We start from the raw sequence: 18,583 nt of genomic DNA, 5'->3' as shown, positions 1-18,583 counted from the left end.
AGACTAGGTTAGATTTTAGTATATAATAATATCAAGATAAACAATTTCGCTTTCTGCTTCGATAAGTTCGTTGGTTACAGTGTAACAAGAACTGTAAATTACAATAATTATGTTGGGTAAAAACTCCAGTAATATTCATTACTACACCAAATGTTCCAAACAGTGTATCACAAGTATAGTATGTAATGACAAACAAGACCCAAAAATGACACTAAAAGTTTTGCAAAAAATATCTAAAATTCAACCAAAACCATTCGAATATGATAAGTAACAACTAAAAAAAATTGTCTGATCCTAACAAACATAGAGCAACTAAAACAATAACAATAGATCATCGAACGCTTGTCGAAATCTGATAACGTCCGTCCACAAAGAAGATACGCGGATACCATATGCCATCGTGGGGCTCCGTTTTGTGTTAGTCCATTGTTATAATTCTTGAAATGTGCTTGAGTCTCTTCACTGAAAAACTTATCTAAATCTTTATTTTCATTGTTGCTGTTGATTATCAAAAATTCTGAGAGAATCATATTATTTTCATTTCACTCGATTTTAATTTGACATGGTTGCAAAAATGATGAAGAAAATGAAAAAATCAACAAAACTGAAGTATCATACGTCATAATGTGGACACCCAGTGTACTCCTCAGTGTAATGTTACTCTGAGTACAACTCAAACTATAATATATTCCGAAGTTGCCTGCCTGCTTGCCAAATTAAAACTCTTCATATAAGCGATAGATAGCGCAGTAGTGTCCTCAAAATGTGTTCTGGTTTAAAAAGTGTTCAATACTATTTCGGACTGTCTGTCATCATGTCTAGCGCAGTTTTCAAACAGTTCGGATGTTAAAACCAGAACAAACTTATAGTTCAAATCTCAGAGTAACAAAAAACTCTGAGGTTCAAATATAACTAAAAATAAATGCGATGTTGCAGTATTTATATCCATCTCTATAGAAAAAATTCAAAATATCACTTTTAATGACATTTGCAATTAGCCTTCCACAATTGATTTCAAGTTTATGCTTTAACAAGTGTTTCATTTACAATAAAGCTGAACTGATAAGACAGTAGTTGTTGGCAATGTTACAAAATTAAACTACAATACAGATTTTCATATGGATGAAGTCAAGAGGAAGGTTAATGTGTATAACTCATTGATGTGTTGTTGTTATGTATTAGTTTTTCCCAGATAACGACGCTATTTGGGTGAGGTTCATTATCAACTTGTATTATCAAAGACACAATCACGGAATCACAGGCTCAACCTTTAATTGGATTTGTTTCCGAGGAAATCATATATACCAGCTCTAAATATGAAGTGGTTACCGTTGGAGTTCCACAAGGGTCTATGCTGGGGCCAAATTTTTTTCTATTGTATGCGAATCATCTCAAAACAGTTTCTCACAGGGATATAACGATGTATGCTGATGACACCTTGTTGATGATATCAGACAAGGATGAAATTGCAACTCAACAGAAAAGTTAAAAAGTTTCAAATTCTATAAATGACTGTACCTGAATGCACCGATGACACAGATTATTAAATTTCACAACTGGCAAAAACATCGTCTTCCTTTAACTATTTCTACAACAGGAACAACATTCTTAGGACTAGTAGGTACTAGATGAAACTATCAACTGAATAAATCATTTTATATATTAGATCCTATATAATGTGATAATTAGAAAGCTATTTAGTTGGATACGATACTGATCTTTATCAAATTAGATATGTTAGTTACCTAAAGTATTTTTTGCATATTATAATTGCCCTTTATACCATATAATTATAATTGATATCGTAGGAATTACTGTGAAATGAATCCAAGCCTCCTCATAAACCAATACTATATGTATGATGAAAACATATTGCATTTTTTTGGCTTTATTTTAGATAGTGAAAAACTTTAAATGTTAAAATCGCATTTTTGTTTTATGCTGTCTTTAAGTGAAGAGATGAATCAATTCTTAAATAAAAATTGATAGTTGTGAACATATTTTTGAGTTAATTTTATCAAAGCTCATTATTAATGGTTACAAGCTCAAGATCAAGTGAAGATAATTTGAAAGCGCGCCTGTAATTGGCAACGCTGTAATAGTTGCGCGGTGCAGAAGCAGAGTTCACCGAGTTCAGTCAGACTTCAGACTAGTTCAAAGTGATGAGTGTGGGCGCTGTGGGTTGGTTCGGGTTATGTTTTGATTTTTATAATAATATTTTCACTGAAAACTAGAAGGTTCGTTTACGAATTTTTGAATTAAAACCAGGAGCTTATGACTAGTTGATACATTATCCGTTTGCAATTGCAAAAACGCCGACTTGACTAAGAAATACGAAAGACTGAAATAAGTGCCTTTACGAAAATGTTTCTGGCACATCACAGTTTATTTATAAATGCGATTTTATTGTGGAACTTCCAGAATATAGTTTTATGTTTCAATTTCGAAGACAGAGATCCGTTAGTGAAAAAATCCCCCTTCAAAGAAAATGGATCGTATTTTGGATTCAGCATTGCACAGCACTCTACAAAGGAGATCAGTGAAAACATTGGTGACTATTCGTAAGTTTACCTTGTTAATTAATCATTGAAACACTTTTTGTTGAATATCGTCGTAACTTACAATAAAGTCATAATGAATTCCTAGGATTACCAAACTCATGAGATGAGTAATGATGCTGACCCACATCATATATTTTTAGTAATGTGAAATGCATCTAAGTATGTATTTTGAAATCGTAAAACATTTCGGATTTACCTCCAAAATATATGTTTTCCAATCACAATGAATTTCTTAATAAATAATTTTGTTGTATGAACAAAAGGATAATCTTAGATGAGGTGATACTGAGATTAGATTAAGAATGTACACCCACTTATAGTTTTATTGGTGTATTTAGGTATTTATAAAATATACCTAATTACACCAATACCAGAAATACCAAATGGCAGAAAGTTTACGAAATTGGTAAATTTGACAAAATTTACCAATTTACAATAAACAGCATGGATTTTGATTAACAATATCATTAAATTAAAAAACATAATTAGACATGATTGGTGAACGATATGCCATTAACTACAAAGATGTGTAGTTCATATACTTGAGAGGAATCGTTAATTTAAGCTGTATGTGACAAGTTGAAGGATTTGTAGAGTTTCTTGGATGAATTTTAAGTCCCGCAGTTCCCAATTTTCTATGTAGCAAAACGATTGAGTTCTTGGAAAACCGCCTTTTTGAAAGCATTTTTTAAATGTTCATCCTTTTTTTATTCCTATACAAAATTTTTGGATACAATTAAAGAATCAAAAGGGGTTTGGCAATGTATTTTTCAGCTTTGAAGTAATTAGGCAACATTTTGGGAAAAAAAAGGAGAAAATCAACTCAATCTGTTGCTTAATTTCATTTCCAGGCTCAAGAAAATAAAAGGAATTACTTTTTATGTTTCCCGTCGAGAACCTAAGTGTGAATATTGAAGGATTTCAATCATAAATATCAACTAGACAACCCCCTGATACGCCACTGGAATTTCAAATCATTTTAAATTTGTTATATAAAAAAAACAGAATTGTATCTGCAAACAAATTAATAAAGAATCGCCGCAATTATTTGTGAGTATTTAATATAAACTAAGTCTCTAGCTAATTAAAATTCTGACTACTTATTTATTGAAATCGAAGCGAGTTGAGTTTTACGTTTATATGATTTTTTTTTCATAAAATATAAGGTATCACTTATGATTCGCCCAGTATGAAGAATGTAGGAAAATTTCACTAGTTCGGACTTCCATTGTCTACTATATAAAATGATTTGAAATCCCTGAAACAACTAAAAAAGAATAATTAAAAATGAATAGCTGAAAATAACAATTATATTAAGCAAAATAAACCTGAAATGAAATAATAGTTAAATAAACTACAAGTAAAAATATAACAATTGAATAAATAAAAACAAAATAAAAATAAAGAACTGAAAAAAGAAAATAAAAATAAAAATTGTAGAAATTCCAAGTCACGTTAATTCACGACGTTTCTATTGTTAGTATCTACAATCGTCTTCGGGTGATGACTGGACTGATTCCTCCGAGAGATGACTGTTTATAGGTCGTTCAAATACTTTCACTTATCCCTGCTTTCCATTTTCCGCTTCACTGGTTCCGTGGGAGATGACCGTTTTGGTGGGAGTTGGCCATTTTTCGCTTGATGATGAGTTTACATATGTTGCGTATTTCTACGCTGGCCTGGCTGAATATGTTGTTGGACAACATGTACGCGGCTTCCTTGAATTTTCTCCTAAACCAATGTTCCTCTCTGTGCAAGATCTCAGCTTGGGACCACTCGATGTTGTGTTGATGGGTCCAAACATGGTCTGATATTCCTGATTTGCTGGTTTCCCCTCGCTGTGTGTGTTTCTTGTGCTTTATATAGTAGACAATGGAAGTCCAAACTAGTGAAATTCATCATGAAACATTGTCAATCACCTTCAAACAAACATGTAGGAAAATATTGTGAAAAATGTCAGTGAAAGTTCTTCACAGGTGGTTTTTTTCAGATTTATTCAGAAAGAAAAATCCATCAGCTCCCTTTTTTCATAAATACGATGAAACAGTTGAAGTTACAGAGTATAACAGTGATCAAATGCTCTAATAGACCTGTTTAACCGATTGAAAAATGAAGATGAATCGGTGCTCTTTACGTTTCTTTTGCAAACTTTTTTGAAATATATTTTTTTTTTTGATAGGGTACGGCCCCAGTAAACCTCTATCTTCTATTCCTCAACATCTCTGGTCTGTTTTGTTGTGATATTGATTAAATTTTTTTACTTGAAATGCAATTAAAGTATTTTCCTTAACGGGGTCGTTCTCATGTCGCGGGAGCCATGAGAACGACCCCAACTGTAGCACTTGAGGTCCTACTCGGACTCCCACCAGCACATCTACCTACATACAAAGAGAAGCTCGGCGGTGACACACAGTCTAATGCAGGGGCAAACCCCAATCAGCCAGTCACAAAGTGGAGAACACTTGAAACTGTACAATGAACTGAAGGCAGATATAATACTAGGAATGCCCGTGGATAACAGAGTTCCGCAGTACAACTTTCAAAAATATTTCAAAATCATCATACCAAGTAGGGAGGACTGGCAAAACGGACCACCTGTAAAAGCGGAAGAAACTTGGTATACAGATGGCTCAAAGACCCAAGAAGGAGACCCAGCAAAGATGAGAATCGCACTCAGCCTCGGACATAATGCAATAGTGTTCCAGGCAGACGTAGCAGCCATCGAACACTGTATAGGGGAAATAAACAGGCAGGTCACAAATAAAACCATGGCCATTTTCTCCGACAGCCAGGTGGCAATTAAGGCGCTCAGCTCATTTCAAGTCTTCTCAAGACTGGTGGATAGATTGGTGGAATAAGCTCTCAGCAACTGAGGCAGGCGAAAGAGTTCATAAAGAAACCATCGCCCAGATTCACAGAAGACCTGCCAAACCACAACCGTAAGCTTGTAAGGGTAGTGGTGGGTCTACCAACGGGGCATAGTCGATGCAGGTTCTGTCAAGAAGAGGAAGAAACCGCACTGAGTGTGGCTCTGTGAATGCGAAGCGATAGCAGGGCTGAGACACTCAAGATGCGGGTAGAGAAACTAGAGGCTGCTATCTATATGAAGGGATCAGTGTCAAGGCTATGGAGTCTCATCAAAGAGATCAAGCTAGACAATGAGCTCTAATAACCAAGGAGCATCACAATAGATCCGAAAAAGTCGCAGTTAATCAGGCCACGGGCCAGCTCCCCGACAATCGAATCTAATCTAATTTCCCTTAATAACTTTTCATTTACACGAGTAGGTAAGTGTTATTTGATGAAAAGATACACAATTAATGAAAAAAAATTATAAAATATAATGTGATAGTTGAAAAATGCAAATTATTTGGAATTATATAATTATCAATGGTTAATAGACTTTATACGGCGTGTTTTTAATAGGAACTACCTATTGACCTCGAATAATACTCTAAATATTAGGTTGTTTTAAAAGTTCTGTTGGTTTTTATGAGTCTACTTTAAATTATAATATCGAAGTGAACCCTTATTCAGTTTAATCGAAATAATCGTCACTTGAGTTAGTGCAGTTTCTCCAGCGTAACACAAATCGATCAACTCCGTCAGCATAAAAAGTGCGGACTCGGGATTTGATGAAGTCGACGAAGGCCGTTTGACGTTTTTGCCTGGCGAAGATTTTACCCGTGAGAAAGTTATCGAAGTGCTTGAAAATATCGTACGGTTAGCGAGAGGTCTGGGGGAGTATGGTTAAAAGGTTTGTAACTACACTAACATTTTTTTCGACATGATATGACTAGAGAAATGCCATTAAAACCTTTCTCGCAATTCCCCACAGTCCAGGATATTTTTCGGGTGTTTCTGCCTGCAGACAAAATGTTAGATACCCTCTTTTGAATTTCTCCCTCAGCTCCTCATTAGTGCTAAGTTCGAGTAGCTCCTCTTGTTCACCACAACCGTTTCATCAAATGGATCCATGGTGGATCACACCATGGATCAAAAAAAATTATTTCATCTAACTTTTATCAATAAGAAAACAAAAAAACGGGATATTTGAAAATATACTTTTATTCTTGTTTTATATTCATTGTACCATGAATGTAAATATAATAAAATCAATGATAAGCAATTGTTTGATTTTGGAAGAACGCACTATATCAAATAATTTTATAGGATTCTTGTTGGCGCCCCTTTAGGAGGGAACCTCCAGCCAGGCACTAACCATTCGGGGGCTCTTTTTAGATGTCCCGTTGATGAGGGATATTGTTCTCAAATTGAAACTGATGGAAGAAGAGGTAAGTCCATTTATACATTTGTCTTTTTTAGAGTTGAAAAACAAACCGTTTTAAATGCGTGACATTATTTGTGACTCTCATCTCAAGGTTTGTTCACAAAACCTCTAGTATGAAATTGTGCTATTTACTATTTACCGCAAAACCATTATTGAGAAACGGACAATTTTTTAATTTTTGTTTTTCATTCGTCATAACAATTCATTCGATGTACTACCTTTGAGAGATGATGAGTATTTGAATTGAAACGTATTTTTCCATTGTAATCGGCCGAATGCTAACCTTTGCTATTGTACAGGGCGTTCCAAATGATGACGTCAAAAAACAAAAGTTAAATTTTTAGTATATCATATGTATTGTGTATGCTATGTCAATTTATATATATATATATATATATATATATATATATATATATATATATATATATATATATATATATATATATATATATATATATATATATATATATATAGAAACAGAAGTTATTATCGGACATAGCACTCATGAAAGTGGCAAACCATAGACACGTGTTTCGGGCTTTTGGCCCATCATCAGTATGGTGCAGCCAAGTGTGAGGATGGGCAACACTTGGTTACCAAAAGATATAAATACAAATGCACGGAGCCACCAACAGGAGCCAACCGCACATTTGTGGTTTCAGTTGATAGATCTCGTGTTCACAAGAAAACTATCAAAATCACCACGGAGGCAGCTATAGCTACCTGCGTGACATCCGAGTCCAGGAAATTATACAAATATGAAAGTTATTGAGTGTCTTGATATAGAAACAGAAGTTATTATCGGACATAGCACTCATGAAAGTGGCAAACCATAGACACGTGTTTCGGGCTTTTGGCCCATCAGCTATAGCTGCCTCCGTGGTGATTTTGATAGTTTTCTTGTGAACACGAGATCTATCAACTGAAACCACAAATGTGCGGTTGGCTCCTGTTGGTGGCTCCGTGCATTTGTATTTATATCTTTTGGTAACCAAGTGTTGCCAATCCTCACACTTGGCTGCTCCATACTGATGATGGGCCAAAAGCCCGAAACACGTGTCTATGGTTTGCCACTTTCATGAGTGCTATGTCCGATAATAACTTCTGTTTCTATATCAAGACACTCAATAACTTTCATCCACTTCTCGACCTACATACAAAAAAGTGCGAATTTTTCTAAGAAACCATTTAATTTCAAAATAAACTTTTCACAAACAAATACTTTCATACAGTGCTTTTCTTTAATGTCCCCCCCTTTTATTTTTTGAACGGGTCAACTCAAAAAATTGAAATTTGGGATAATGAAATTTATGCATGAATACTTTATTTGGAAGTGAAATTGACAGATGAAAGTTTCAAGATGGCGACTGGGTGCTATCTGGGGAAAAAATTAAATGGAAAGGTGGGGTCTTGTGACACATCTTTTTGAAGCTCCTGACAAATGCTTCACAACCCTAGAATATAATGTCAATATCTTCAACTACTACAAAATGGCGGACCTTTTAATAATTGCCTGAATACATTGACATTTAACTACATAATATGAGGTGATAAGCTTGAGTTCAGTTCAGAAGATGCTCGAAATGGTTGCCTTGAACTTCTTAACATATGAACAGCGATATTTCACGCTGAACATTTTCGAACACAGTGACGTCAATATCTCTACAAATATTTATTATTATATGCCGTATATCCAATTTTGACACAGGTTTAGTTTCATACACCTTTTGTTTCAAATAGCCCCATAAAAAAGTCCAAAGGTGTCGAATCTGGCGGGCGGGTTGGCCATTCTGTAGGACCTTGACAGCCAATCCAACGGGAAAAGTAGTATCCAAATAGTTTCTTACTTGTCTGGAGTAATGTGGTGGTGCTGAATCGTGTTGGAATACAATATCCATATCGAATTCATTAGGATTCGCTTCGACGATTTCAGTGATGAGAGGGTCAACAGTAGTTTCCAGCATATTCAAATAGAGTTCCCCTGTTGAATTTTGACCAATAAATAGAGGTCCTACAATATGGTTTCTCAATATTCCTGCCCAAACGTTAATTTTTTCTGGATATTGGGTATGTGTTTCCCGGAAAACGTGAGGGTTGGTGTGAGTCCAATAACGGCAATTTTGTCTGTGAACATTGCCGTTTAAAAAAAATGTACATTCGTCACTAAAACAAATATTGTGGAGATAGGTAGGATGCTTTGCAATGATTCCGTTATGATTTCGCAGAATTCTGTTCATCGATTAGGGTCATCTGCAGTTAATTGGTGTACAATTTTAATTTTGTATGGATGATATCTATTCCTACTATTCCTCACAAACATTGACGACGGAATAAGTAGACTGTTCAGGAGTTACTACCATCTCACCAATTATTTGCACTTGCTGTTCTTCCGGAATGGACGGATGACCTGGGTACTTTTTGTTATGTACACTACCGGTAGTTGTGAATTTGGATATAAGTTCTCTGAAATATTTTCTAGAGATTGGACGATTAGGAAAACGTTCATTGAGAATCCTTTCGTTCTCGTGAAAGTTACGCGTGTCACCTTAAATAAAAATCGCTTCAATTTTTTCTTCCAATGGAAGAAATTTCACCTCAAAATAAAGTATTCATGCATTTATTTCATTATCCCAAATTTCAATTTTTTGAGTTGATCCGTTCAAAAAATAAAAGCAGAGGGACATTTAAGAAATGCACTTTATAAGTGCTGCTATACAGGGCTTTTCAAGATGAGCGTTAATTCAACAGATCAACCTGAAAATTTCACAGTATGCATAGATCAATATGACCTACACGCCTAAAATATTTCAGACGAAGCGGCGTTGTCGCTTCTACTATAAAGTAGCGGCTTATTTGATTTTTCAAATGGAACACCCCGTATATGATATCATATTATGATTCATTATCACTTTGTCAACAAATTCATATACTATTTCCCTATACCTATCTATTACCGTTTAGAAGATATAAATTAATTTCGATATTTTTTTTACCAAACATGAACTTTTATAAATGCTGATAATCTTGAACTCTCTTGCACTAAAACGATCAAATTTGAAATGGAGTTGAGTGATACTATGAGAATCTTCACTCCGAGTCATATTTTCATTTGCCTCATACAGGGTCTTCAAAAAATGCAGATACTTTGATCTCATGAAAAAATGAGTGGAACTCAATTTTTTCAAATGGAACACCCTGTATATTTCAACATTTTTGTACTCTACATCCAATTTTAGATTAACTTTGTTCAGATAATACTATTTCTATTTTGAATCGTTTTCGAGATTAACTGTTTCAAACGGAAACTGACGTGGTTTTCTTGCTCGTTTATTGAATTCATCACTTATTTTGGATATTCAACAATTTTTTTATACTTAGTAATATTTCTTTTTGATCCAGTTTTTTAACTGTCTCAGATCAGTCAATTCGAAATTGGTATGTACCTACCTTAGAAAAAGTTACAATTTGTATACATTGAGGTATTGGTCTCTAACCTACAACAGTACACATTAATATTTTTTAATAGTGTGCTTTGGAAAAATAAATAAACCAATTATTCGTCAGACTTTCGTTGGTGGTTTTGACTGATTGTGATAGCTACCGATTATAATAGAATAATGTCAAGATTAGGTTACAGTAAAGAAGATTTCTTGAATTTATTAATAATTTATGGTGAGTGCAATAGAATTGCAAGTAGAACATGCCGAGTATTTCATGAAAGATATCCACAACTTCCGAAGCCGAATAATAATGTGACAAATCGACTACTAAAATATTGTAGGTTGAATGGAACCTTCCGTCCAAAAATCATTCGTAAGAAGACTAAAGTGGATGATGATGACAATGGTATAACAGTTTTGGGATACTTTCATGCATTTCCAAACAGCGACGGATCTAGACCATGATTTCGGGGGGGGGGCAATCGAGATTTCCAAGTTATAGATAAATACCTTACCTGTAGGTCTACCCTACGTTTTGATCCATATAGGAAAATATGTTTTATTATATTCTACCATGTAGTGTGGAAAGTTTATTTATTTACTTGTCAAAGCAACAATAACAAATTGTAATGGCGATTATCGAAATGGTTTTGTCACAAGGTTGCAAATTTCTGCTGCCACTACCACCGCCAAAATTAAAATAAAATTAGAACGTACATCAAATTAATAATTTTTTTTGAAAGGTTGACGCTTCAATAAAAAGTTTGCAATTCTTAAGCACACATCCCTAAGGGAATTTTTTCTCGGGGGGCACTTGCCCCCTTTGCCCCCCCCTTCGATCCGTCGGTGTTTCCAAATGCTTCTCTGCACGAGGCTGAAAGGGAGATAGGTATACCCTACGTGACAATTCTTAATAAGCATAAATGGCATCCCTATAAGTTCTACTGTGTCCAACATTTGAAAGAGACTGATTTACCTCGTAGAGTGGAATTCTTTGAATGGTTACTTGTCAAGACTCTAGAGGATGAACATTTCCTTGACAATATCATATGGACAGATGAGGCCAAGTTCACAAAAAATGTAGTTTTCAATAGACACAACAGTCATTATTGAGCGCCAGAAAATCCCCATGTTGTCCGCCAAAGGGGTTTTCAAGAAAGATGGCAATTCAATGTATTTTGTGCCATAAAGAACGAATCAATTTTTTATATCGAGTTTTATGATGACAATTTGAATGCATCAAAATATGAAGATTTACTGAGGAATGGAATTCAAATGATTTTAAATAATAGACCAGGAAGAGAACGTGTATGGTACCAAATGGATGGTGCTCCACCCCATAATTCTCATTCAGTCAGCGAAGCTTTAACCGAAATCTTCGAAGACAGATGGATTGGTAATAATGGATCTTTTCGTTGGCCTCCTAGAACAGCAGATGGCATTCCATTAGATTATTTCGTATGGGGTTTCATTAAAAATATGGTTTACTCTACTCCAATGACAACAATGGAAGATATGAAATCGAGAGTTACAACTGCTTTCAATAGTTTGACTCCAGACTTGATCAGAAGCGCTAAACATGACAATCTTTTGAAGAGATTACATGTTTGTTTAAGAAGAGGTGGAGATGTGTTTGAACATATTCTGAAATACACTGACGATTAAATTAACTCATTAATTTATGGGTTTATTATTTTCAGTTCGTGTTACAACGTTAATAAAACTATTGTTTGAAGAGAAGTTTCATTTGATGGTTGAGGAATATTTTGATAATTATCTTTTCATTGTATTATCTGTGACTAATTGAGAAACATCAAACGAAATCTGTTTTACAAAAATGAGTGATGAACAAAGAAACCATGTCAATTTCCGTTTGAAACAGTTTATCTCGAATACGGTTCAAAATAGAAATAGTATTATCTGAACAAAGTTAATCTAAAATAGGATGTAGAGCTCAAAAATGTTGAAATATACAGGGTGTTCCATTTGAAAAATTTCATCCCACTCATTTTTTCATGAGATCAAAGTATCTGCATTTTTTGAAGACCCTGTATGAGGCAAATGAAAATATGACTCGGAGTGAAGATTCTCATAGTATCACTCAACTCCATTTCAAATTTGATCGTATTAGTGCAAGAGAGTTCAAGATTACCAGCATTTATAAAAGTTCATGTTTGGTTAAAAAAATATTGAAATTAATTTATATCTTCTAAACGGTAATAGATAGGTATAGGGAAATAGTATATGAATTTGTTGATAGAGTGATAATGAATTATAATATATTATATACGAAGTGTTCATTTGAAAAATCAAAGAAGCCGCTACTTTATAGTAGAAGCGACAACGCCGCTTCGTCTAAAATATTTTAGGCGTGTAGGTCATATTGACTTATGCATACTGTGGAATTTTCAGGTTGATCCGTTGGATAGTTTGCCAGAAACGGCTAATCAACGCTCATCATGAAAAGCCCTGTATAAGTCAGAATCACAAAAACGCCGGACACTACAAAAAGAAATTCGAATCTTATCGGAAAATTCCGCCTGTTTCAAAAGGCGTTATCGATTTAAAATAAAAAGTGATCCCACCTTGACATTAAGTTGTTACGTCTGTAATATGGCAAAGCAAGAACGGAAATACTAATAAACAACTCCTAGATTAGATTTCTGTGTCGGAAAACAGACAGCAATTGCATACAGAATAAATTTGTTTCTGCTATTTTCAGTTGCCGAGTTATTTCTACTGTTTTTGTATTTTGCAAATAAATATGGCGCGAAATCATGAAGAGATTGGATTTAAATTTAGCCTTGGAAACATTTTCAGTAGCAAACAATCATGAAAACTCTTGTACAGTGTGTTTCGTTATAAATGCCCTTTCAATTATATGGGAAAGTTACTTTTCTAAATTTTTCAAAATAACCAATTCTTAGTGCGACAGAGTCGCATTATGGGCCCCTCTGGTGAATGTTTTTTGTAACAGTATGTTATAAATTTAATATAATACGATATAATATATAACAGATGAATTTTTGGAATGCAAACTGAAAAGGAAAAATAATTCAATGTTCATATAAAAATAATTCAACTAGTGACTCTTATCAGTGACACTTTCAACACATGTGATGGAATTGGCAGATACTTGATGAAAATCCATAACTTACTCAACAATATATTGTGGGATTTTCACTAGACAGTTTACAAAACTTCAACATATGTTTCGTTATACGAAAGCTTCCTCAGGAGGGTTGTTACTGACCAAATTTTACCTAATTAGTGCTTTATATAATATATCAATTTGAATAATATGACCTTCTACGTAATTAATGACTTATTACCAGAGTTCAGATATGAACGAATAAAAAATTTAGGAATTATAACAGAAACTACCTACTTAATCTCTAATAATTTTACTAGAGTTTCATTATGAAGGAATTAAAAACTTGAACATTATTACAATTACAATTTTCATTATAAGTGACTCTCTTTTCTAATGTGGAAATTGTTACGTGTCCATTTAATGTGTCGGTAAAATTATTTTTTTAATGTTTAGTTTTGTAATTAGTTTATACCTGTACTCTGGTAAAATTATTATTCCACATTAGAAAACATGTTTATTCATTATGGAAATTGGTATTCAAATTATAACATATCCAGTCAATGAGTCGATAAAATTTCTTTTATAAATGAGTTTTCAATTAATGAGCGGATAAAATATCTTTTATAATTAGTTTATACCTAAACTCTGGTAAAATTATTAGTTTATAATATGTCCAGCTAATGAGTCGATACAATTTCTTTTATAATGTTTAAATTTTTTATTAGTTTATACATAAACTCTGATGAAGTTATTGGACAACATTAGGAAATATATCCATTTATAATGAAAATTGGTAAACATGGCCAAATAATGAGTCGATAAGATTTCTTTTATAAATGAGTTTTCAATTAGTTTATACACAAGCTCTGGTAAAATTATTAGTCCACATTAGAAAACATGTTCATTCATCATGGAAATTGGTAATTAGTTTATAACACGTCCAATTAATGAGCCGATAAAATCTCTTTTATAATTGAATTTTTGATTAGTTTATACCTAAACTCTGGTAAAATTATTAGTTTATAACATGCCCAGCTAATGAGTCGATACAATTTCTTTTATAATGTTTAAATTTTCAATTAGTTCATACATAAACTGTGATGAAGTTATTGGACATTAAGAAATATATCCATTTATAATGAAAATTGGTAAACATGGCCAATTAATGAGTCGATACAATTTCTTTTATAATGTTTGAATTTTTTAATCAGTTTATACCTAAACTCTGGCAAAATTATTAGTCCACATTAGAAAACATGTTCATTCATCATGGAAATTGGTAATTAGTTTATAGCACGTCCAATTAATGAGCCGATAAAATATCTTTTATAATTAGTTTATACCTAAACTCTGGTAAAATTATTAGTTTATAACATGTCCAGCTAATGAGTCGATACAATTTCTTTTATAATGTTCAAATTTTTGATTAGTTTATACGTGAACTATGATGAAGTTATTGGACATTAGGAAATATATCCATTTATAATGAAAATTGGTAAACATGACCAATTAATGAGTGGATACAATTTCTTTTATAATGTTTGAATTTTTTAATCAGTTTATACCTAAACTCTGGCAAAATTATTAGTACACATTAGAAAACATGTTCATTCATCATGGAAATTGGTAATTAGTTTATAACACGTCCAATTAATGAGTCGATAAAATATTTTTTATAATTATATTATACCTAAACTCTGGTAAAATTATTAGTTTATAACATGTCCAGTTAATGAATCGATACAATTTCTTTTATAATGTTTAAATTTTTAATTATTTTATACCTAAACTCTGATGAAGTTATTGGACATTAGGAAATATATCCATTTATAATGAAAATTGGTAAACATGTCCAGTTAATGAGTCCATACAATTTTTTTTTATAATGTTTATACGTAAACTCTGATGAAGTTATTGGACATTAGGAAATATATCCATTTATAATAAAAATTGGTAAACATGTCTAGTTAATGAGTATATACCTGAACTAAAATTACTAGTCCGTAATAGAAAACATATATTCATTCATCATGGAAATTGGTAATTAGTTGGTAATATGTCCAGTTGATGAGTTAATACTTAAAGTCTGATAAAATTATTAGTCATCAAGTGAGTAGTTTTTTTTATTGTACTTAAATTTTCAATCAGTTCATACCTAACTCTGGTAAAATTATCAGTTGATAATTGAATAGAACGTGATATGATTCAAATTGATAATTTATTGTATAAAGCACGAATTAGGTAGAATTCAGTTACTTTGAACACGTCTGAGGAATCTATTGTACCTCGAATCACCCGTTGAGGTTTTGTAAGCTGTTCAGTGAAAATCTCACAAAAAAAGAGTTATTTGAAGACACACTTGACAATGGACACGACTGTTTTGTTCCAAAAGAAACCAAAAATGAAATATTTTCCAGGTAAACCGTTGTTGAAAATTCTGTTTAGTAGCGATTGTTATTTTTGGAACATACCCTCAATCGCGTTAGCCTTAGCTTTGTCGCAAAACATTGAACCGAAAGATCATTTAATCGTCGAATCGTATAGTTGAAGTAACCTGTATTGTGAATAGTTGATGCTATCGACATCTCAAAGGCCAAAAAACCAATACAGATAAATAATGCCGCTGCCAACTAGTCCACGTGGACTGAAGAATTGGCGGTTCGTATTGGATAATTTTTACTGAAGAGTCATAGAATTAAATATGAAGTCATGTAACGGTGACGAATAAAATGCGGGGATGAGTATCGCCGTTGTGTCGTCAATGTTCAGTTCAAGAACTGATCGCGATTTGAGTATTGAAATTCGATATTGGTCCAGTTGTAATTACTTAAAATTTTTGTTATCTGTTTAAAATGTGGCGTCCTTGGACAAGTATTAATAGTAATAACGAGTGTGATAACAACGCAGACTTTTTCCTGTGTAGTGATTCCAATAGCGGTGGTGAATAATGCGAAAAAGAAATACCAGTGAATAAGATTCCGATGCAGTTGAATATTGAAACACAGAGAATATGTTTCAATGTATATAAGAATCTACATCCCAAGTTTGGTTTCGACGTAAACAAACTATTGCAAGCAACATCAGATTTTACCGAAATTCCTTTCTCAACTGTAAGTAAAATAGTCAAAAAAAAACTTATAAACACAAGACACGATGTGATGATTACCAAAACCTTTAGATGTTCATCTAATAAAATCAATAAAAAAAACAATATACGACTGTTACAAAAGTAATGAGATTCCTACAACTGAAATCATAAGGAAGAAATTGAATACTTCCGGCTATAACGTGAGCTGCTGTGACAAAACTCTTCAGAATTAGATAAAAAACTAGGATATACATTTAAAATAATAAACAAATGTCAAGCAGTTATGGAAAACAGAAGAATAGTGGAATTGCGTAACAAATACTTAGAACAAATAACTGAATATAGACAAGAACAACGGCAAATTTTCTATTTGGACGAAACTTGGTATGGCACTCACGACACAGTTACGAAAGGGTGGACTGATGGTTCGAGAATGTGTACGCCTAACATGCCTGCAAACAAAGGATCGCGACTAATCATTGTGCATTGCGGATGAAGTAAAGGATGGGTTCCGAATTCTTTGAAATTATGTGGAAAAAACTTGAGGAATATCATAAGAACATAGAAGCTAATATTTTTGAGAAATTGTTTGAAAACACATCGATCCCAAATTTGGATGCGAATAAAGTAATAGTTCTTGACAACGCTTCCTATCATTCGCGACAGCTCATGAAAGTACCGAATAAAAATTCGAGGAAAGATGAAATACAAGTTTTTTAATGGATAACAATTTGTATTTTTAAGATAACTATACCAAAAACCAACTACTTGAAGTTTTACAGACAAAAACATTTGAAAAAGTGTATGCCCTTGAGAGTATTGCTGAAAAGTATGGACACACCATACTGAGACTTTCCCCTATTTTTGTGTTTTCAATCCCATCGAGATGATTTGGGGAAAATTAAAACAAAGCATCAGGCGTAAAATGATTTTCCAAAATTTCATAAAAAGGTAATAGAGCTAGTTAAAGAAGAAGTATCTAATATTACCGAAGAAAACTGGCAGAAAATGATTAAAAAGGTAATTTTAGTTGAAAAAGACTAGTTACTGTGATTCTTATATAATCAGAAATGATAATTGAAAAACAAAATTATTTAGCTCCCTAACTATATTATTGAAGGGGAACTGTTGGAAAGTAGGTTGCACTATATCGTTTACTTGAACTACTTCTTTCTATTCTCAAAACGGATAGAACCTTTTTTCATGTGATAATTGATCCTTAGTAAAGAAAACAAATTGAGTTGACGCAATTAACACAGATAGAACAGTGTTTCGAACTGATTATTAAAAATTCCATTTCTATTTATTTTATTTTATTTATATTTATAGTTTCTTTTTCTGTTGTATCTCTTTTCAAAATTTGATTCGCTAGAAATATTCATTAATTAAATTATCTAATTATACTCGTTCTGCTTGTAAGTAGCTGTCATAGACAGGTTCGCCAGAACCTAAATGACTGAACTATTTTATTTGCAAATCTGTAAATGATTGAAATTAAGTACATGTATTTTGTTATTGCGATTAAAAATTATTATTATTATTATACCTTCAGTCAGAGTCGTCGCCATGGGGAGATTGGGGGGGAACCTCCCCCCTGCTTTTTCGACTTGGGAAAAAGTTGGTAAATTTTGGGCCGTGAAGATGTAAAAAAATAATAGTAAAAAAATGAATGAAAATTAAAAAATAAAAATGAGAGAAAAGAAAGGGAGAGGTAATAAAAAAAGGAAAGCCGGGAGAAGGTTGGGATTTCCCAACATGCATAACTTGGAGGTCCCATACTTTGAAATTCTGAGTTGTTTGAAAACTTCAAAAAAGTTTAATTTCTCCTAAATTAGAGAACAGTCCTGAGCAGTCCACAAATTTTGAAGTGACAATTTTACAAATTTCGCTGTTTTTTCGACTTGAAAAAGTTGGGAAATTTCGGGCCGTGAAGATAGAAAAAATAATAGTAGAAAACAATAAGCACAATATCAAAAAAGATATACTGCCATAATGCGGCATAATTCCTTTGTATTGGTTTTTTTGGCCTTTGACTTCGCCGATAGCTTTGAGAATTACTATATCGGTTACTTCGAATATACAAAATATTCTAATTGGAAAGATCGATCG

The 18,583-nt window shown here is 33.0% G+C and overlaps 1 protein-coding gene across 4 annotated transcripts in view; it reads left to right on the top strand.

Moving 5' to 3' along the window:
- Positions 1-2,127: 2,127 nt before the first annotated feature.
- Positions 2,128-18,583, top strand: part of LOC111517437 (multiple edematous wings) — a 91,657-nt gene continuing 75,201 nt past the window's right edge. The window contains exons 1-2 of one of the 4 annotated variants that reach the window (XM_023173600.2): positions 2,128-2,561; positions 6,735-6,856. In XM_023173600.2, the coding sequence (XP_023029368.2) occupies positions 2,365-2,561; positions 6,735-6,856 (319 nt within the window). In that variant the 5' untranslated portion in view covers positions 2,128-2,364. Of the gene's footprint in view, positions 2,562-6,178; positions 6,319-6,734; positions 6,857-18,583 lie in introns of those variants that run through there. The other 3 variants (XM_023173601.2, XM_074182042.1, XM_074182046.1) reach the window with 3 other exon arrangements.

The sequence above is a fragment of the Leptinotarsa decemlineata genome, unplaced genomic scaffold (assembly GCF_025532065.1).
Source record: "Leptinotarsa decemlineata unplaced genomic scaffold, Ldec_3_MD MMD2_P_RNA_scaffold_2, whole genome shotgun sequence".
Classification (NCBI taxonomy): Eukaryota; Metazoa; Arthropoda; class Insecta; order Coleoptera; family Chrysomelidae; genus Leptinotarsa; species Leptinotarsa decemlineata.
Note: the sequence above shows the minus strand (reverse complement) of the source record. Positions and strands in the feature narration are given on the sequence as shown.